Source organism: Homalodisca vitripennis, chromosome 1 (genome assembly GCF_021130785.1).
Source record: "Homalodisca vitripennis isolate AUS2020 chromosome 1, UT_GWSS_2.1, whole genome shotgun sequence".
Taxonomy (NCBI): Eukaryota; Metazoa; Arthropoda; class Insecta; order Hemiptera; family Cicadellidae; genus Homalodisca; species Homalodisca vitripennis.
Window position 1 is genome coordinate 81607441 of NC_060207.1, and position 22730 is coordinate 81630170.

Below are 22730 nucleotides of genomic sequence, written 5' to 3' on the forward strand. Positions count from 1 at the left end.
TGTATTATGGCAATGAAAATGAGATTATGATTGAATGTTTACTTATTATTAAAAACCATCTAAAACCTTTTAAACTTGTGGTTATACTTTGCATAGCAAAATATAAAACTTAATAGAAATAAAACTAAATAACATAATAATATCAACAAATAACAAGAATAAATCAACATAAAAATAGTTACTGTTGGAAGAATTATATGCAATGTTTGATTAAATTTAAAAATATCCCTTCTGGCACAGACCAGAATTAAGGTAGATTTAATATGCAACCATCATTTCAAAATCTCACATTATACAGATATATCAATGTTTCTTTACGACTTGGATAGTTTGCCATAAGGCATTGCAGTATTTATATTAAGATAACATACTAAATTTGCTGTTAAATATGCCAACGAATGATTAGTGATTGTTTCGTTATAAATTGCTGCTATTTTATGATTTCAATCAAAAAAACAAGTTTTTAGAATTAAAACTAAAACCTTAGAAGAGAAATCAAAAACATAGTTTCATTTCATTGCAATGTTCAAGACTGAGGTTTTACTTCTTCAAATCGGCTTTGAAGTGTTATAAGGTATCCTTTTCCATATCACAACTGGCTGCAATCTTGAAAGTTTACAACTATATAAATAAAAAAACTTTTTTTTATATTTTAGGCTTTCAAATGATAGACTTTTACTTATGCTTCATAAAGTATCATATACAAGATCAGTTTTTCCAGATATTAACTTTTTTCCAACCGTGCAACCTTCAAGAAGAAATATATATATAATTAAGTTAAAATATTATATATATATATATATATATATATATATATATATATATATCCACTAAGTAGCTTCTAAAAAATGCAACCAAAGTTTGTTACACAATTTTTTCCTGGATCACACAAAATTAACAGTATTATGGAAATTGCCTAAAATGTCTTACTTTCCTCTCCAGATACCCAACATCTATGGCTAAAGCACCTAGAGTAATATTTTGCAAACCTCCAAATTTGAAAAACAAACTTTTCCAACCTAAACTACAACAACCCCGTTACTAATGGGTGTGAACCGTGCAACAAACCATGTTGCGGTTCTTGCAAAATTATGAAAAACTCTACGGAATTCAAAAATAGTGTAACTGATTTAACATACACCATCATTGGAAAAGTTAACTGTGATTATAAGAAGGTAATTTAACAAATTAATTGTATATTTTGTAACAAACAGTACATTGGGCAAATATCTAACCACTTTACAGTGAGAATAATAGGGCACAAATTTTATATTTCTCATAAAGACAAGGAGAAAACATTGGCCAAACATGCTGAGTAGCATAAAAACACAAAATTGAAGAGTATTATAATCTTAAAGAGTGTAATAAGGTATTCCCTTGTCCTAAAGAAAATTTAAATAGGTTCAAACTTATTTATATTTGTTCTCCTCCTTACTGGTGGATATAGTCACGGCTCTGTAACTGAGAGATCAAGGGTTCAAATCCCAGGGAGGTCCTATCATACAGGAATAACAGCCACAGTGAATTAAACAAGCCAGCATAGCCGAGAGCTGAGGCTTTAAAGAGTAATAAAATAATAATAATAATAACAACAAAACAACATTTTTTTATATCTATCAATAAAATGGTTTTTCATTTTAACATTCTTAAAATAGATAACTCAATAAAATATTAGATCCTCTTTAAAATATTTATTTATAGATTACGGTTTGCTTCTATATAAAAAAAAAAAAAAAAAAAAAAAAAAAAAAAAAAAAAAAAAACACCATCAAGCATTATACAGGGTGAATCAAATTTTAATTCACCCTGTGTAGAATTAACATTTCCAAAATATATTTCTCAATTCAATTCTTTTTACATATAAAGTATTTTAAATCATCAAATAATGCCAAATTTCCAACTTTTTTTGTTTGGTTAAACCAAATCTTAACATTTTTTTAACACATTAACCTTAATATAGTGGTTTGTTTTAAAGCAAATTAATTGTTCATAACGCATAATAATAATTTTGTATATTTAAAATTACTGATGATTACACAAACATTGTAATTTGGAATGAGTTGATGTTCTAACATGTAACTGATTTTGATAGTTAATACTCAACTGGATTGCATCTGATCACATTTATCAACATTTAACTAATATTTATGTTGTATGTTATCACATTCATATCAACGCTAAACTGATACTTGGATAGTACCCATTACGTTTATCAACACTTAACTAATATTTGTATTGTATCTCATTGTGTTTATCAATATCTTATCAATGTTAAAACTACTTAACTTCACCTATTTTGTATGTTACATTTACCCAATCTAAAAAGCAAATCCCCTATATTATTTAATCCATGTTCTTTATAAATATAGACTTTTACTTCTACCAAAATAATGTATCTTGTAGAAAACACTCTTGTAGTCAGCTAAGGCACAGGCAAAGGCTTCTCACTCTAAACTTAAGGTACCCAATCTGCAACATTAAACTGACATGTTATTTACAAGTATTTGCACCTAATACACAATGTGAGTTAAAAGGATACACTCTGTTTAGTTTCTGATGGATAAAGATAGAGGGATGCAGCTCGGGATACTTTTATAGGAAATAGAAGTAAACAATTAAGTAACTGTTAAGACTTTACCTATTTCCTCAAAATGGGAATTTGGGGGCAGCTCAACATTTTTGAATGTAAGAACCCATTAAGTGATACCTCATTTCAAAGGCCTTGATAAAAGAAGAAGAATAGAGGAAACCAGAACTTTTATCTTAACCCAGTACAAAAGGGCAGGTCATTAAAATTAATTGAGGCAAAACATGCACATTTACATTTAGAAGGTAAATAACTGCAATAGACAACCACTTTCCTTACAAACTCAAAACTGTTTTATAGTTATTACCTGCTGCAGGGCAGACCTCCCTTATCCTATCAGTTTTGAGGAAGTTCAGTATAATATTCAGTTTCTGGTTCGAATTAACAAAGTTAAAAAATATTTTTGTGATACTTTTACGTTGAAATGGAATGTTTAAGTGAACTAGAACTTATTATGATCCTGATGATGCGAGACTATGGAGACCAGGTGAGATCTTATGATGAAATAAAGAATTGATTTAATGACACCTATCACAATTGAAACTCTGTGTCTAAATCAGGAGCTAAAAAAACAATCCAATGTTTCCAGGAAACAAGCAGCGTTAAAGACCGGCCCAAACCTGGACGACCAAAATCGGCTACAAACCAAGCATTGCCACTTGACGTTTTACAGTCTGTTGTAAAGGTTTACACGTCATTGGTTATAAAGTGTAGAAAATTCGTTTAGTTCACGAGCTAAGTGAGGACGGTTTTATCATCAAGTAGAATTTTGTAAAATAATGATGCGGAACATTGATAATAATATAATTAGATTGAACAACATTGTTTTATCAAATGAAACAACTTTCTTATTAAACAGTAACTTTAACAGACACAATTTTTGTTATTGGGCTGATGTTAACCCTCACTGGATTAGAAAGCAACATACACAGCATCCTGAACAATTAAATGTTTGGTTGACATTGTGAGGGATCAGTTTGTTGGGCCCTTCTTTATTGATGGAAATCTTAATGCAGAGGTATACCAGGAAATGTTATAAAATCAGATTTATCCAGCTATCCAAGTAGCAAACAACAACTGTAATGAAGCAGGATGGAGCACCTACACACTCTGGCCTGCATGTCCGCGAGTATTTAAACAAAATGAATTGGTATTTATGAGTAGCGTACAGAGAGTTGACCAACTGCTTTATCAGTTCACAAGAGGTATTGATGAACATCTGTGCCATCGGTCATCAGTTGGAGGGTTAAACTTAAATCAGCTGTTATCTAATCCAAAAGAGAATTCTATTATATCAAGTGTGTTTATATACAGAGTGCTATTATAGTACACTCCTATCTTCAGCACATCCTGTTTGGTGAGTTGAGGGATTCTTCTATCAGAGATTTTCATATACAATAATACTCAAGAATCCTAGCATTCCCACTCACCAAAATCTTCCTTATCCAACAATTTAAAATTGTTCAGTAATGTCAGAATTGATTTCTAAATCCAGTCTTGTGTCTTTTTAGTCTTATTTATCAAGGGTTCCAACTCACATAAAATTTTAGACTTGATAAAAGAAGTGTTATAGATAAAGAGAGCAATTTTATTTTACCACTGTTACTCCTGGGAGATCATTTATATACACAAGGAAGGTAGATCATTGTCAAATCCTCCTTTAAGATTGTAGCTACCAAAATTGTGACAAATGAATTGACAATAAGCGTACTGTCGTACTCAGCAAACTGTCTACGATTCTGAAAGTGCAACGTGAACAAGACTCCTTCCTATCAACTCATAAAAGTCTAGCTTATCAAGACACATTGATAAACAGAAATGTTGCTAAGAGCACATAGAATTTGCACAACATCTCCCAAAATCCAATTATAAAATCTAAAAATTATTAAAATTCTTTTGAGCCAAAAGATCTTTATAAAAACTAAATAGGAATATATACATTTTTTTAATATACTTACAAAATTAGTAAATAGTAATAGGAATACTACAAAAGTGAAGATTTATAAGTTTATTAACATAACTTTCATAAAAATATTTAACACGTTTTATTTGACTATAAATGTAACAATTCATTTTAATGTAAATCCAGAATTGAAACAAAATCACTCAGAGAGATTTAATGCAAAATCTCGGCTATGTTAACGCATAATATCATCAATTAAAAGCCAATGGTTATGAATTGATGACATGGTATATTATTTTATGACAGTAAAATATAGGATGGGAGTATATTTTGATGAAATTTAATTATTGTTTCTTTGATTGAATTTATTTAAAAAAAATTAATAGTTGACTTGATAGTTGAAATAAACCATGGAAAATAACATCAAGCACTCACTGTCCAATTAATAGTAAACAGGTAGATAGTTATCACCAATATTCTATACCCAATAAAATTTCAGATCTGCATGAACAAACAAAATGTTTAAAGGTAGGAAGAAGTGCAAAGCAAATCACCTTTTCTATAAGTTAGCCAAGGCGGGAAGCAGCTTGCAGTATATATTGATGCCTCGAAGAAATACTTTTTCATTCAGATACTCATCATGGTCGTGAAGTAAGACTGGAGTGTGGTTCATGGGAGAGAAACCAAATGCAGGTATTCCGACCTATTATCAGATAAAATAAAATACTAGTTTATCTCCTTATTCTCATAAAATCATGTAATATACTGTTGAGTATATACACTTCATGTTTATTTCACAGGTCTGTTTTATGAAAACATTTAAATTTGCATAAGAACTAGTTTGTATACTAAACTATAGTTGAAAAGTAAAACAAACACTTACTTCTCTGATGTACCGGCTGTCTGTAGCTGCTGGAAAAATGTTACACTTCAGTTTAAGTCCCCTGAAAACAAGCACATTCTTAAAATAAAGTACTAAAAACTGTTATTAACTTCATTGTCATTCTATCATAAATTATTTAGTGTTACTAGTTTTAAATATCAAGATTGTACAAATCGCCATCTTTGTGAAGTTTACGGGAATGATGTGATTACTAAAGGCGGAGTGCGTCAGTGGTGCATTAGGTTTAAAATGACCATACTAATGAGCATGATGACAAACAAAGTGGACAGCCAAGCATTGTGATCGATAAAATTGTCTCTAAAGTCAATGAGAAGATTAAAGAAAACTGCTGATTCACAATAACAGAACTCTCTTTTAGTTTTCAAATTTCAAGGAGTTTGTTGCACAAAACTGTTAAGCAGAAGTTAGGTTACCATAAATTTTGTGCAAATTAGGTGCTGAAAATCAACACAAGGCAAATTGTACTCGAGAAGTCCAGGATGCCTTTAAGTGGGAGGTGTTTCCACATCCACTTTACAGTCCGGACCTTCCACCCAGCGACTACCAACAACTGTGCCTAGCAATGATGATCTGACATGCAACGCAGAATTTTGACGATGATGTGGAATTGCGGAAGGGTGTGACTACCTGGTTGAAGTCTCAGGCAGCAGATGTTTTTAACGCTGGAATTTCAAAACTAGTTTACCGCTATGATAAGTACCTAAATTTGTATGGTGACAATGTTAAAAAAATAGTATTTTAGTGTCACTCTCAAAGGTATAAAATATTATTTTTTCTTGTACTTTATTTTTTTATATCAAAACATAATCTACTTTTTGGATAGCCCTCGTATTATTACTACAATATCATTTTTCATAACAGCTGTTAAGCTTGTTGAAATTTATGTTGCTAATATTGCCCTACCTTGAAACTAATGGAATTACTGAGCATTATATGTACGATAAATTAGTGTAATGAAGCACACTTGAAAACTGAAAATGGTTAACAATTATTAAAAGAGTGCAAGAAGAATTGGGAAAGTCATCCACTTAAATCAGCTATACAGTATGAGTTAAAAGTATGGAAACACTCTGTTTAGTTTTTGAATGATAAAGATGAAGGGATGGAACATGGGACACTTTTCTATGAAATATAAGTGAACATTTTAGTCACTGTTAGAACTTTGCCCATTACATTAAAAAAATTTGAGTCCATCTACCCCCCCCCCCCCCAAAAAAAAAACCCATTTTAGGGAAATGGGCAAAGTTGTAACAGTGACTAAAAAGTTCACTTCTATTTCCTAGAAAGGTGTACAGAGTTCCATTTCTCCATCTTTATCCATAAAAAACTAAACAGCTTGTTTTTGCTTCAATAAGCAAATGTGTACTTCATACAAATATATAAATACAAGTAAATATTCCTACCAGATGCGATATGCAAAAAAAATTTCATGGAACTATGTTGTTTTTGGCAATTACCTAGACCTTCTACTAGTCGAATTCAAAATTTTGGAATCTCAAATATGTATCCAAACCTTAAAAAATTTCCAAATTCTAAATTTTAATAACTTTATTTAGCCTAAGTTTCATTTGGATAAAATCATCACCAAACTAATGTTTACGCTTTGGAGTGTACCCAATAAAACAAAAAGTAATTGAAGAATACTATTCTTTTAATTAGAACTGGAGAGGTTAAGAGAAATGGCAATATTTTAAGTATCAACTCATATCCTCTACCTTCCAGTTTCATTTTACAGATTATAAAATCCTTCTAAAGCAGCGGTTATGAACTTTTTACTAGTGCGACCCTCCACCGTGAGATGTTTTACGACCCACCATGTGTGTGTGTGTGTGTGTGTGTGTGTGTATATATATATATATATATATATATATATATATATATATATGCATGCGTGCATGTGCATGTGTGCACTTTTGTATAAAATAAATATTAGTTACAGTAAAACTTAATCTAAGATATGATATGAAAAGAGTTATAGATAGGCCTATAACAAATAATATTCTAATAGTTATTTTTAAAACATTTAATTAAGTTTATTAACTTAAACAAGAGTGTTAATTTTTTTAAATTTAAAATATATTAACTAATAACTAAGAAAATCAATGATTTTATGATATTGTTTGGCATTATTAACAATAGCTACAATTCAGGATTAAATTAAGATAATTACAATCGCAAGGCAAGTTGTTTTCAACACAGAGCTTATTCCTATATTTATTCTTAAGGTACACCAAACTTGAAAACAAGCATTCACATAAATAGGTTGTGGTGAAACCCATTAGTTCCATTATCTCGATTTTTGCTAACTCTGTATATTCACTTGATGTTTTAACTTTGATCCAGAAACCAATAAAACTTGAATGTTTGAAATAAGTCTTTAATTCCGAATCACATGACAGATCAATTAGTGAATAATATTGAGGAGATGTCAGTGACACATTTTTAAAATTGTCCTTTTCAAATGGATTCCTAATCCATAAAAAACTGCCATCAATTTTAGGAAAGTAGTTCCTAAAATAAAAAAATATACTGCAGGGACCAACTATAAAAGTATTAAATTAGGCTCATAAAAGTGGATGAATGCACATTAAAACTAAACATACTTAGCTAAATCAGAGTTTGTATGCGGTAAAATGAAATATATAAAAATAATTTTTAATTGCCTGAGATTAGAAACTAATGATGAAAAGTGCTCCTTCAATGTTGTAGCTGTTTCCTCATCTACTATGAAATCGTGCATTGTTGAGAAACTGTCAAAATTATTGTTTTCAACTGTAGCTTGCCATCTTGTGATTTTTTTTATTGTAGCTTCTATTTTGTATTGCACATAAATTTATAGATGTCTTTATCTTGTAATGACAAATTGAGGGTATTTGAATAACTTAACACATCACTCAAATAAGCGAGCCTCAAAAGCCAGAATTCATCATTCAAAAGTATAAGAAACTTAGTTACTGATGTTTTTTCACAATCATAATTCATTAGAAAAATTCTTAGTTCATCCTTAAATCCAAATAATCTAGCGAGAACTCTACCTCTTGATAACCACCTAACTTCACAATAGAGAAGAAGATGACTATGACCATTACCCATTTAGTTACACAAAATAGAAAAAATTCTGAATTGTTTCGGTCTGGACTTAATGTAATTTACGAGTTTCACCACATCATCCAGTGTTTCCTTCAGTCTGCCATCCAAACCTTTCACAGCAAGTGCCTCTTTATGGAGACTACAGTGAGTCCACTTCACTAAAGAGGCGACTGCCTTAACCCATTGCGGATCACTGACGAGCTGGGCTCGTCATGCGGCGGCCGGGCCTAACGGCACGATGACGAGCTCAGGTCGCAAAAGCGGCCTGCTTTTAAATTTCCCTCCAAATAGTTCTTTTAATGTCTGATAGATCGGGCGATCGTCTTTACTTGTCTACTAAGAGTGTTTAACAACGGTCTACGTTTAGAGTTTTCAAAAGTTTTATAAATATCCTACAGATCGCAGTTGTATGTCGAAGTTGAAAAATCATTCTTATGAGTTTACTCTCTGCTTTTTAGCGCTTCTGATTGGGTGTTTTCCTAAGTTGTTATTATAATACTTTTGAGGTTAGTGACACAACTAAACGACGCAGACATACATATTGGCAGGTTTAGTCTAGACAATGGCGCGGATGTTGTAATCGCTTCGCCCGAGCCGCTTTATTTAGACTATGATTCAGACATCATCCCTGCCACCCCGGAACCTTGCTCGCGTGTTATCGTTCCTACATCACGGATACCCCAGCAGGTCGTTGTTCCATCTGAACGAATACCTTCACAGCTGAATATTCTAGTATACAATAGCGAGCGATACGATGTGGCGCACCATTGCTGTTCGTGCGGCCGCTGACCGTAAATTAATTCGTGCCCGCTGGTGCCCGCGCGCCAAAACAATACGATCCGCAATGGGTTAACTCTCACAATAAATTCTCTGAAGATGCCAGACATAGCTGTTGGCCCCATTTTGACCAGTCAACATCACTGACTTTAATAAAGATATCCAGGCATTTAAAGATCTCTTCCCCCGTAGTTGTGGATGGTAACGGTTCACAAAAAGGAGTTCTTCTTAAATGGATCCATTCAAATGAACAAAAGCCAATAACTTGGCCAAGCCAGGATATCAGTGCTTTCATCAAGCTGTGGTGTAAAGGAATCGCTTTGCTGAAGTAATGTGATGAGAGCTTCTTTCACCTTGTCTGCCATTTCATCAATCCTTCTCTTGGTGGTTTTATTTGATAAAGGTATGTCGTCAATAAGCTTAGTACATTTCTCGTTGAATAAACTTTATGATATTATTATAGCCACAGGTAAAATAATTTCCTCAACTACATTACCACTTTTTTTTTAGCTATCAGTAAAGATAGCTCATAAGACGCAATTGTCGATTGCTTGTTTTGATTTCCCGTTGATATTTTAGTCATTACTAATTTTGACATTAATTATTCATTGCCTTTGGTTTAAAAAGAATCAATTAGTTTACATTTGTACTGAGCATGTTTTGTTGTTAAATGTATTTCCAATTTTAAATGTTTCATACTCTCATTAGCTACAATTTCAAAACAAATTACACAATGAGGAAACGGTTATTCCTCCGCACTCGAAAATACAAAACTGTACTTCAAATAATCAGCGCTACATTTTCGGAAGCGTAGGTTTGCTTTTTAATAACAGGTTCTGGTCTAATTATGATTGTGTTAGTAACACTCACATTTATGTTTGGTTACCAGCAGAAATTCCAGTAGACATTGAGGGTTATCACTGATTGGTTGCGCTCGATTACACAAAAAATAAATAAAACCAAATAAACACAACATCCACATCCGTTGGTTAAACGATCACAACTCACAACACAAAAACTAACCTACAAATCGTATTGATTGTTAGATCTCACTCTCTGCATTCCTATACAGGCTCAAATCTAAAAATATCCTAATAGGAAGTGGTAGGAATGGGGTGAGGCAAGGCAAGGTGAGCGTTGACTCATTGTCTGCACTTGCGCTATAGCTGAGTGAGAAGCACAGCAAAAAATATTGAAATATTTTGTCCTTGCATTAGATTACGTGACACAGTTTGGAAAACACTGATCTAGAGTATGTAAATTTTATCTGCAAAACTTGATAGACTATTAAATATACTTCCAGATTAAGATTAAGTGCATTTTATCAGCTGTAAGGCATAAAATATTTGAATAAATTTAAAACTATCCCTAGGCAGGATAAAAAAATATTAAGGTGAACAAAAATAGTGATCATATGTTTATCGCAGAGCACCTGTTCTTCGCCCTTAGAAGAAGCAACATGCACAATGCATAAATACAAATATAGAAAATTCAAACTACAACTAAAATATTATTTACAAAACGACAATAATTGCAGTTTAGATATCTATCTAGCTTTTTATACACAAAGTAAAACCAAAATACATCTTAGGGATTGGTAATTTATTTCATGATGTTCATAAATAGATGAACTCACGGGAGATACATGAACTGCAAGCAAAATAATATTAATAAAATCAGGATCTAAGTATGGTTTTTCATACAAATAGTTTAACACAAATATCATACTCGGGAAAAAGATAACAATGTTCAATTACTACACAATAACCAAATAAATTAAAACAATAAATTAATGTAAATTAACAGAACACTAATAACATATTAAACATTGAGGTACTTGTATCATAGGCTAATAATTTATTAGAAAAGTAGAAGGGGATCATCGTATTTTAATTGTTAAAAACTATTAGAAATCTATTTAGACTTGTCCATGCCCTTTTGGCAAAGTTGAACCTCTATGAAATAGTGACTTTTTAAAATTTCTTAAGTTTTACTATGAATTACATTTATCATATACTTAGCCATTGTATTATGAGTATCCTAATGCATCTAATATTTAGCCGAATTTACATTAACTCGCATTAAGGAACTATACATAGAAGGTACTGTTAATATTAAAACTCATTAAAATAAATTATTTAAATCATTTAAATATTTTCCTACACTATAGTAAAATTTTTCAATTAAAAGACCTGCACAGAATTGTATGTAATTTAATGATTTAAAATTTATTGAAAGTTTGTTATATAATCGTAATCCCATACAGCCTATAGTGTGTACTTCTTTCAAATAGAGTTAAATTATGTACAGATAATTAAAAATGGTTTTATGTCTAGTGCTTTAAATATGTTTCTACTTAAAATTGTCAAATGATAAGGGATCTCTGTATATTGCTATGAAATTTTCATAGACATAAAGGCAAGACAAGGTTAAAAATTTTAGTTTTTAGTTTTTTTGAGTAAAGGTACACAACTAGCTCTATTATGTGTCCTCATCATTGCTTTCATTACATTTTCTGAGCTTTAAAGGTGTTAATATTCCATATTTTTTCCTGAAAAATAAACAGTTTTGTGACTTTCAACAGAAACTGTATCACTCAAAATCCACATTGCAAATATAAAAGTATTTAACTTTTTTGGCAAATAGTGGTTGTGATCTTTAAAATTTAATGTATGATCAATTAATAACTATAGGAATGTATTAGTATAAGAGAGGTTATTTTTATCAGGTACTGTCTAATATTTATTTGGTTTTAGTCTACCTTTAAACTGTATAAGTTTTGTTTTAGAATGATTTAGCAAAGGTCCACTTGTTCACACAAGTTTTTAAGCTTATTAATGTTGATTCTATTGATGTTTCTAGTTCGGTAAGTGTTTTCTTAATTAGGATGACACTTGTATCATCAGAAGGAAAGTAAAATTAAGGGGAAGGTCATCAGAGAGAATTTTTATACAGATTAAGAATAATATTGGTCCCAAATTGACCCTTGTGGGACTCCAAAACATTAGACCATATAGACTTGAAGCGGTTTGATTAAAAAAACAGTTCTCTGTTTCCTTTCTATCAAATACAACTGCAAGATATTAAGTGCATTATTCCTTATTCCTATGGTACAAATCTTACTAAGCAAATGTCTGTGATTAATAGAATCAAAATCCTTACACAGGTCACAAAAACACCAGCTGTTAACTGTGACCCATCTAAGGCGTCAGACACAACATTCACAAATTACTCTGTGTTTCTATTCTTCCTAAATCCAAATTGCTCAATACAGATAAAATGATTTGTCTCTAGAAAACATTCAGTCAGTTGTGCAAAGCTTGATCAATTATTTTTCAAACACTGAGTAAATAGGAATTGAATGATAATTAGAGGTATCATTTTCAGAACCTTTAAAAAAATAAGGATGACTTCTGACAATTTTAGGAGTGTAGAAAAAGTTCTACACTGCAATACTTGGTTAATAATATGGGTTACTGGGCTGATTATATTATAAGATAATTACAACAAATATATACATATTTCATCCTACCTCTGTATTTGCTATTTTCAGATTTAATATTAGTTTTTGTGTTTCTTCTACTGTCATTTAAACTCACCTATAATAGTATTAAATGTTAATAAAACAAAACTTTCCAATGTGGTTTATTCTTCACCTATAATAGTTTTACATTGTCTTCTTTGACTCACATTATTTGTATTACTATGAACAAGAGTTAGACAACGTTTTAGAAATGGAATATTTTGTGATTGCACTATGTTTACAAATTGTTTGTTAAAACTGTTGACTATATCAAAAGGATTTATTATTTTTGCATTATTAACATTCAACGTAATATCAAGTTGTTCCTTATTATTTAAACCTAATTCTGATTTTATAATTCACCAAGTAGTTTTTATTTATTATTATATTGTATGTATAAATTTATCACTGGCCATTCTCTTAGCTTTATTTACTACTGCCCTAAATCACTTTTTATATTGTTTTGCATATAACTCGAAATTAACATTGATGCTATGTTTTTTTCAATAAATGCCATTATTTTATGTGTTAACACCTAAAAGTTTTATCCCATTTGAAATCCACATATTTTTGAATTACTATATTTTCTAGGAAAAAATTCATTTATTAAAAATTAAAATGCTCTGAAGACATGCATAATATTCTACAAAAGAATAATCTAATGAGACACCTTTCATCTAGTAATGAAGTTGTTCTAGAAAACGAGGAAATGTTTTCTGATAAAACATCTATTATTCTCCTTTTTTACTGTGTACAGAGGAAGTCATTAAGAGTGCATTATGAAATGGTAAATATGTATCAATGTTGTATATTACATTGTCTATGTAGCTAACAGTAATAGGGGTTATTCTTGTGGGATCTCTATTATTGATTTTAAAACCAAATTGATTCAAAATATTTTGAAAGGTATCTGTTACAACTCTATTAGACATGTAAATCAATGTTAAAATCAGAGGAATTATTACTGTCTTGCGTAAAATCTCTTTTTCAAATTTTATAAACAAGATTTTTAATTTATTAAGGAACGACTTTATAATATTTTAGCCAGGTAATCTGTAAAATGCGACCACAACAAAATTGAGTGATTTTATTTAAATAAAAAGCCCTTAAAAATTGACTCTTCATTTAAAGTAGATAGGTTCATCCATTAAAAATTAAAATGCTCTGAAAACATGCATAATATTCTACAAAAGAATAATCTAATGAGATATCTTTCATCTAGTAATGAAGTTGTTCTAGAAAACGAGGAAATGTTTTCTGATAAAACATCTATTATTCTCCTTTCTTACTGTGTACAGAGGAAGTCATTAAGAGTGCATTATGAAATTGTAAATATGTATCAATGTTGTATATTACATTGTCTATGTAGCTAATAGTAATAGGGGGTATTCTTGTGGGATCTCTATTATTGATTTTAAAACCAAATTGATTCAAAATATTTTGAAAGGTATCTGCTACAACTCTATTAGACATGTAAATCAATGTTAAAATCAGAGGAATTATCATTGTCTTGCGTAAAATCTCTTTTTCAGATTTTATAAACAAGATTTTTAATTTATTAAGGAACGACTTTTATAATATTTTAGACAGGTAATCTGTAAAATGCGACGACAACAAAATTGAGTGATTTTATTTAAATAAAAAGCCCTTAAAAATTAACTATTAATTTAAAGTAGCTAGGTCATGCCTCACAGTAGCTTTTAAGTCATTATGAAGGAAAACATAAGATCCTCCATGTGAACTGTCTCTAAGATTTTGATTAATAAGAGTAGTTGGGCAGTCTATTTAAAAGATGACAGTTGTTTTTGTTAATATTATATTCATTCAGATGAATATTTATTATATTTAATTCACAAGTTGAAGTAAACTGATCAAGATAATTATATTTATTGGTTAATCCTTGTATGTTGTAGTAGGACAGTACAGAAGACTTTACATTGAGATCAGTATTTTGTTAAAATATTTTTCTATCATTATTTTGACTTCATTTATTTAATGAACAGGTGAATCTAAGAAATTAATAGTAGCATTAGTAGGACTGTTACTTTTGTTAGCGACTAGACAATTTTTATCAAAAGTTGTACTCAAAGAAGTCAGTGGTGGAAATTCGTCCAATGATACAGCATGGTGTCATGCTGAGTACGCCGAAATTGGACAACAAGATTCCCTACCCTTTATATTCTTAATCAATCTTAGAGCTTGCTTTTACCTAAGAAAGCTCTACGCGGATCATCTGGCTTATAAATATGCTCCTGCCTTGAGTACTCTGGAGTGTTTGACTTGTTCATCTTTATACGTTCTAACCAGTTTATATCACTACATTTTAATTTATTTCTCTGAGGAAAATATCACTTATTATCATAAAACTTTATATACATCTGAACCAAGTACAAGTTAAATCTATTCCTCCTACAGATCAACGTGAGATATTTAACAATGACTCTGCAAGTATTTAATGGTTTTTTTTTTATGATGCTAAAATGATGACACTCCCAACAGACAAGAGCCACTGTGCATGTCATCACTCACATGTTACGGGTGGTATCACTGATACAGCACCACCAAGGATTGGTGTAGTCTAGACTTTCCACTGGCCCTGCAGCACATCTTACATCGATATCTGCTATAACGCCGGGACCGGCCAGTTTACACAACTCCTGTCAGCACACAACAATTAGCTACAATGTGTGGAGTAGTTAGGAGTCTATTTTAGGACTTTTATTATTCTTATTTATAAACGGTTTTCTTTCATATCTGCCTTATCATTTTATCTGCAACAGCCTAGTTTAGTTATATGGACACAGTAGTATGTACAGTATTAACACATGTGGCTTTCACTTTAAAATGTGGCCTATTAAAGGTTAATAATGATCAGTTTTATTTAACATAAGAATATTCAATATCGAAAACATTTGAACATAATTCCATAGTTGAAACAAATTAGATTTCTTTTGATCCTTAGAACATTGTGAGATTTTACAAGCATAACAGTAAAGCCCAAAGTAAGAAATGCCTAGTAATTCTCAAAATTGATGTCAGATGGCAGAACAAGTATATAATTTTGTTGTCTATGGTCGCCTGCCAATGTGCAAGTCCCATATCTGTAGAGAATCTGTCAATAACAGCTGTTTATTATTTATTTTCTATGTTTGCTATGCTTCTTGATATGCCTATTATGAGTAAACTTGCCACTCACTCAAATAGTGATGAATGTATGTTTTAAGTTCTAGCTTGCTGTTCATGTTCAGTTAGTGTTTGTACAGTTTGACAAGTTTATGAGGTTAGTAATAATTTATTAAGAGTTCAGCTATGTTCCAAAATGTTATAAATAAACAAGTATATTGTAAAATATTCTATAAAATGTTAAAACATCTCTCTTTCGATTTACTTAACAAGTTTTTTTTTGTATTAAACCACACAAATACAGCTTTGAATAAATAAATATGAATTTTATAATTTGGTGCTAGAACAATTTCCCTAACAGAACAATAGGCTGTTTATGTAGGTAAATTATAAAAAAGCATAATATTAAAATTATAAACCTTTGATGTCAATACTCTTAGCTCCAACGTGTCTCTACAAATCACAGCTTAAGGTTCAGAACAAATACGCTGTCGCTAGTGATAAAAGAAAGCTCCAAATTATAAAATATTTTCACCTCGTAATATGAAGGTTATTTGGAAAGTAAGGTTACAAATACCATAATCTCACTAAACATTTTTGCAGATAAAGTTGGTATAAGTGGAAGCGAACAAGCAGTCCCAATTGTCAGTATATAATTAGATTAGCACTGCAGTTTAGATTGTTTATCTAAAAAGAATATAACTTGTAGCCTTAAGCAGTGCAACAAAGGAGTTTTGTGTTTCACTAACTGTAAGCACATTATGTCATATAATATTTTTAATTTGCAAATTATAGAGCCTGCTTCTCTCACATCCAAGGACAAGAGTTTTTCCAATCCTGTGAAGTTCTGATCCAACAAAGCTTGGAATGATTGGACAGTCGAGCCAGCAGTATTTTGCTGATCCTCCACTTTAATGAAAAATTTACAGACCTCTGAATCATTCAATTATAATTTCCTAAATTATAATCATGTTCCTCACAACAACAACAAATTAAATTTGAACAAAATTATTGCAATTGATAAAAATAAGGAACGATAAAAAAACTCTATAAAATTTATAAAATCCTGTATGTAAACTTTAAATAGCATAATTAAAATTTGTGAATGTCACTTCCAAGAATACGTTTAACCACAATTTACACCAAATTTAGTTTTGTAATAGTTAAAGAAACCACCAATTAAAAAATTATATTTTGTATAAACTATGCTACTAAAAAACAAACACAAATTATTTTGGGCGGTGTTATTATCACTTGCCTGAAAGAAAACAATACTTACAGTTCATCAGTCTTGGCCTTGAAGGCAATCCACCAAGGGTTGCTAGGGGTGAGACGGGTGGGTTCCACGTAATCCAGCTTCTGTTCGTACTCAACTGTTATCCCGTCACCCGCAGATTGACATATGTCCTGTTAATCATCAAGCAGTGGCATTCAAGCAGTGCGACCCAACAAGCAGCACACCCAGCATTCTCCGTGTAAAACAAATTTGAATGCGTGCACACAACGCGTGTAAACCAATACTTGATTAGTCTTTGTGTATTTAATGCAAGTTTATTTTTATAATTACTTTATATGATGTGGGTAGCAAATCATGAGTAGATTTTAGATGAATTGTGGAATAGAGAATCAACGTTGTGGTCCCCTGTGTGGTCTTGTTATTGTCTAAGATAAATTAATAACAGAAAGTATCATTAATTAGTAGTGCAGAGAGATAAGGAAACTAAGTGTTCTACTATGTAACATGACATCTGTAGCTTAGTACAAAATAAATAATTTTATTTTAGATTCCAAATATTAGCTCTGATTTTAATTTGTTAGGCACCAATTTTTTGTCAAGTCTAATTACTTAACACAGTGATTTCCAAAGTGTGGTTCATGGAATCACTAAATGATGTGCTGTCAATTTCCACGTAGATAAATGTTACTATAAGTAGTTCTCTCAATTCAATTAGTTTCTCTTCTTTGTAATGATTTGGGATATATCCAGTTTCAGTAATCTGTAATCAGCCTTTGCACTACCATTTGTACTGAATTTTAAAAATAAGCTTAAACATACTTAATTGACAAGTTATTGTATTCTTTTGATGAACAACCTTAATAATTAAAATGTATTATTTTAAACTATATTTTATTTATATACTCAACATTGACTAAATAGCACATACAGGTCTAGATTCAGTCACTGTAAATATTTAAGTTAGATCACTATGTTTATCGACACCATGTCATTTTATACAAGTTTTTACACGCGTCTAGCACACTGTCAAATAGCCGAAGGTGAACAGTTTGAACACCTGCTACATTAAAACAGGTAACTGTTTTTAGAATTTGCGTTAGTGTTGACTCATGTTACGATAAACAGTACAAGACAGTTACTGATTTTATTATTGTAAATTTGTCATAAAATCTGTTAAAATAAACGTAGAGACCTCTAGTTTGCATTATTGGATATCTTTTTTTATTCCCTTTAAAATGAGGGGTCACATGATAGGGGTTTGTATTTGAAAATGTTTAGTTGCCCCCCTTTAGAAAAGGGGGGCAAAATTTTCAACAACTTAAAAAATTAAAAAAATATGTTATGATAGGTAGGGTCAAGGTTTCACATAGATATCTCGGGCCATTTAAATTATATCCAGGTGTGCCAGGACATAAAACTCACTCTGTATAGCAAGTAAACTTGCAATGCACTTAAGAAACAGAAGGAACAAAATACACAGAATAATTATTTTACTAAATTAAAGCCCATACCATGCAGATAATTTAGGAAACAAAGATTTCTTGATTATCTCATTCCCTTTTTGAAATATTGAATTTAACGTTAAACATGTTTGCGTTTTTAAAACTAAACAAAAAATAAAAAATTTGATTTTTTATAATATTTTAGGTACAACTTAGACTGTAGAGCTACTTTTTTCAAATTTTTTAGTACTCAAGGAACCTGCCTTGAAAATTTCATAAAGATTGAGTGTCAAATAAGGAAATGAGAAATTATTTTCTTTTCTATGTCATGTTTTGTTTGGCACTATCCAGAGTGCGGGAATTGAAAAATGTAAAAACTTTAAAGTGCCATAACTGGAAGACTAAGCGAAATAAAAATTCAAAATTTGGTAGTTTTACTTATCTTTACATATAGAACAAAGCTACCAATTTTCATACAAATCTGAGATGGTAGGTGAAATAGTCCTGTTGAACTGACATGGAATGACCCAATAACCAACAACAGAGGCCCCTGCACATAAAAAACAGAGCTAGCTGCCACGAAGATTAAGTAGTATATAGTATTTATATATTCATATTGCCCTAACCCTCGCACGCCCTTTTGGGTGCTTGCGAATGTAGGAAACATTGTAAGATTTTTAACTTTTTTGAATAAAAGATTTTTGACTTTGACACACACACACAAATACACACACACAAACACACACACACACACACACACACACACACACACACACACACAGGAATCCATACAAGAAGAAGAACATACACCCATACAATTTTGATAACTTACAATAAACATATATATGTCAATATATTTTAAAATTAAGATAAACTAGCAACCTATTTTAGAGTTAACATTAACATAAAACAAATTATCATACATATAAGATAGAAATACATAAACTATTGTAAAATTGAATCATCAGACAAAATAAAGTAATTTCTTTAGACCAAATACCACAGAATATATTAAAACATAATATAAAAAACAAGGAGATTGTTATGCAAAATAACTGTACAACACCTTGAGTTATAAAGTGAATTTAGATCAGCTGGTGACTTTATAATAATGGAATTTATTCTTTTGAATCATGACTTAATATGAGACTGGGAAGAACCTTTTTTCATCAAGAAATTTATTAAAAAACACAAAGTTAATAAACATTTGAGCTATTAAATACAGTCATACATTTTATTATTTGTGTTAAATTGGTGAATCTTGATGTTTGTAAAAGAACAGAATAGACATTTTACTAGATGATAACCACTTGAATATTGGACGGCAACTAGACTCTCAGATCTTCAAGGATTACCAGATTAAATCCACACTACACTGACAATGATGATTGGAAGATGAATAAGTGTCAATGGTACACACAAAGCAAAACTGGATTTGAACTCAAGTAAGATCTACCCAATTTATGATTCAAAATCTTTCAAAATTCAATCCTATTTTTTTTTTATAATTCAAACCTAACATGCACCACAACCTTTTCTATGTTGGATATAATTTTTTTATGTGCCCATGGCAGTATAATTCACGAAACCCTGTATCATACATGTGACAAATAAACTCAATAATAATTGTAAATCAAACGTTTATTTATTTATATCAACAGCTAGTTAAGCAAGGACAAAGAACGAGTTAACAAATAAATAAAGCAAAAGAACAATTAATAGCGAGTATGAGTTCACTTATTAAGTAATAAAAAAAAAATGAAAAACTACATAATAATAATACTTACAAGTAGTCACACATCAATCAATAACAGTATCATCTGAAAAGAACAATACCAGTGCGACTCCTTGGACCACCAAAATACATGAAAGCACATGCACTAATTCTACAGCAAAGGCACAAATATTGTGTATACGACAACCAAAAATAATTACATTTCGGTTGATTAAAGAAATAATTAAGGTTAATGACCATTTACTTTGGGACAGATTGGTTTGTTCTAAAAATGTATGAAACCCAAATTGACGTGATTTAACCCTTTCCTATCCTATGTTGGATGACATCCAACATCACAAGATTCTCAGTACTATCCTTATTGGAGCTGTTCTGGCACAACTATTTCATCATATTTACTGTTTTTAGCATTGGACTACGATGGAACTACTGTCTATGTAGGTGATGAATGACATGATAGACTGCAGAGGCATTCACTTAGCTTGAATTTCTAAAATTACGACTCATATAAGCTGTTAGTATTTTTTTCATAATTAAATATACCAATGTTGGCTTGAAATGTCTGTTTAAGTCAGAAAATATAAATAAATAAATGTATAGGAAAGGGTTAATCCATTAAATTGTAGATAAATCATTGAGCTCCTTTGTAAATAAATATTGCAAAAATATATATACATAAAAATGTATATTTGAAAATAATAACAACATTTTAAGATACCCTACTACTTTGGAACTTAATGAGGTGATACATAAAGTAAGATATGAATTTAACTTGACACTTACATTGATCCAGTTCTCAAACTCCTTGTGGTCTGTATCCACGCTCAGTCGACAGTCAAACCCGACAGATAGTTCTGGGGGAACCACATTGGTCTGGACACCTCCCTGTGGATGAAATAATTGTTAAAACTCACAAAATTTATTGATAACTGCAAAAATGGATCCAAATTAATAATAAAATCATAGTTCATGTTACTTTCGGAAAGTCCAAACTGCCATTCGGCTGAAGATTGTTATGTCAGTAACAACCTAACAGTGTTCAATTAGATGGCATACAAGTATAAGTCGCATATTCTGGAAAACTGTCACCCCTATCGTGACCAGCCTAAGAAAAGAAAGCATTTGCAACAGAATTTGTACCAACAGAGTTTGCAAGATTTTTCTTTATCCCATCATAAAGGCCATAACATTCTAAATAAAATCCATGTATAATATATGATTACACAATAAAAACAAACATAGCATTTTATGAATAAACAAAACGCTGCCCGGTACTGATATTTTATAAATTGTACTTCATTTGTCAGAGTTTAAAATTACATAGTAATGGTGTAATTTTCACAATATATAAAATAAAACATCAAGATAACACCAATAAATATGATTAGTAAATATAGAGAAAATAACTTGCTTATATTTCTTTTGTATGGACGTCAGCAACTTTTTAATAACCAAAATAACCCTATTAAATTTACACTGAAAACTCACGTTTTTCCTTGGACACAACTAAAAGTACTACATTACTTTTATAAAGAAATACGGTAAAATACTGTACATGTTACTATTTTAGTTTTTATTTACTCAAATGCTTGGTTATCGGCACATAAACAAGAATGGCCATTACGCAACATGATACTCGTCAACTACGTCATGACTGGAAGACAAAAGTCATCACATATGTGGCGTGTGCAGTTTATGGTATAAATAATGTAGAACTGATCACTCTACATTATATAAATTTCAATTCATCAATGTCGTAGCGCGCCGACATTGTACCAGTTATACCAATGTCCGTACGTCACTCTTGCCTGTTCTGCCTAATAAGAATAGCCCATTGAGTAACCTTTATCTCCGGTGGACTGTTCACCGCACGACCAGATGACGTGCTGCGGCAGGTGAACTGATAACGAACAGCTGGTGGATTGATTAGTGAGGAAGCTTGCGAGTGACTGGATTGCGTCGGTGCTGTGTGTCTACGAGCTCTTCAGCTTCGCTGGATTTTCAGGAGCCGACTAATAAATTGGCCAAGGGTTTTTTGGGATTTTGTCTTGGTCCACCTCTGGACTGCGCCCGGAGTCTGGTGGACTTATTTCCGAGGCGCTAGTGGGTACTCCAGCCTGCACTGCCCCGACACTGTGATTTGCTCCTAGCCTTACACCTACCACTACCGCACCGCGGATCCGCTCGTGTCGTGCCGCGCTCGTCTGCGCCATGGTCTGGACAGGACGTAGTAGGCCTTTTGTGTTGTGACTCCCAGTTGGTGAGTACAGACTTGGATTATTTCACAGAGTGCTCTTATGGATTAGTGAATCGGACGCGGACTGATGTCTAATTATGGCCCACCAGCCTTTGTATTGTGAAAGGAGCCCTTAAAACTTGATTCAACGCTACCCTCCAGTCGTTAACTGC

The 22730-nt window shown here is 31.4% G+C and overlaps 1 protein-coding gene across 2 annotated transcripts in view; it reads right to left on the minus strand.

Annotated features, from left to right (window-relative positions):
• Positions 1-1992: 1992 nt before the first annotated feature.
• Positions 1993-22730, minus strand: part of LOC124365598 (aminoacylase-1-like) — a 46825-nt gene continuing 26087 nt past the window's right edge. Inside the window, exons 6-10 of one of the 2 annotated variants that reach the window (XM_046821598.1) lie at positions 21105-21206; positions 15314-15441; positions 5374-5434; positions 5045-5193; positions 1993-2469 (exon numbers count right to left, since the gene is read on the minus strand). In XM_046821598.1, coding sequence (XP_046677554.1) covers positions 5050-5193; positions 5374-5434; positions 15314-15441; positions 21105-21206 — 435 coding nt within the window. In that variant the 3' untranslated portion in view covers positions 1993-2469; positions 5045-5049. Of the gene's footprint in view, positions 2470-5044; positions 5194-5373; positions 5435-15313; positions 15442-17186; positions 17315-21104; positions 21207-22730 lie in introns of both variants that reach the window. The other variant, XM_046821592.1, reaches the window with a different exon arrangement.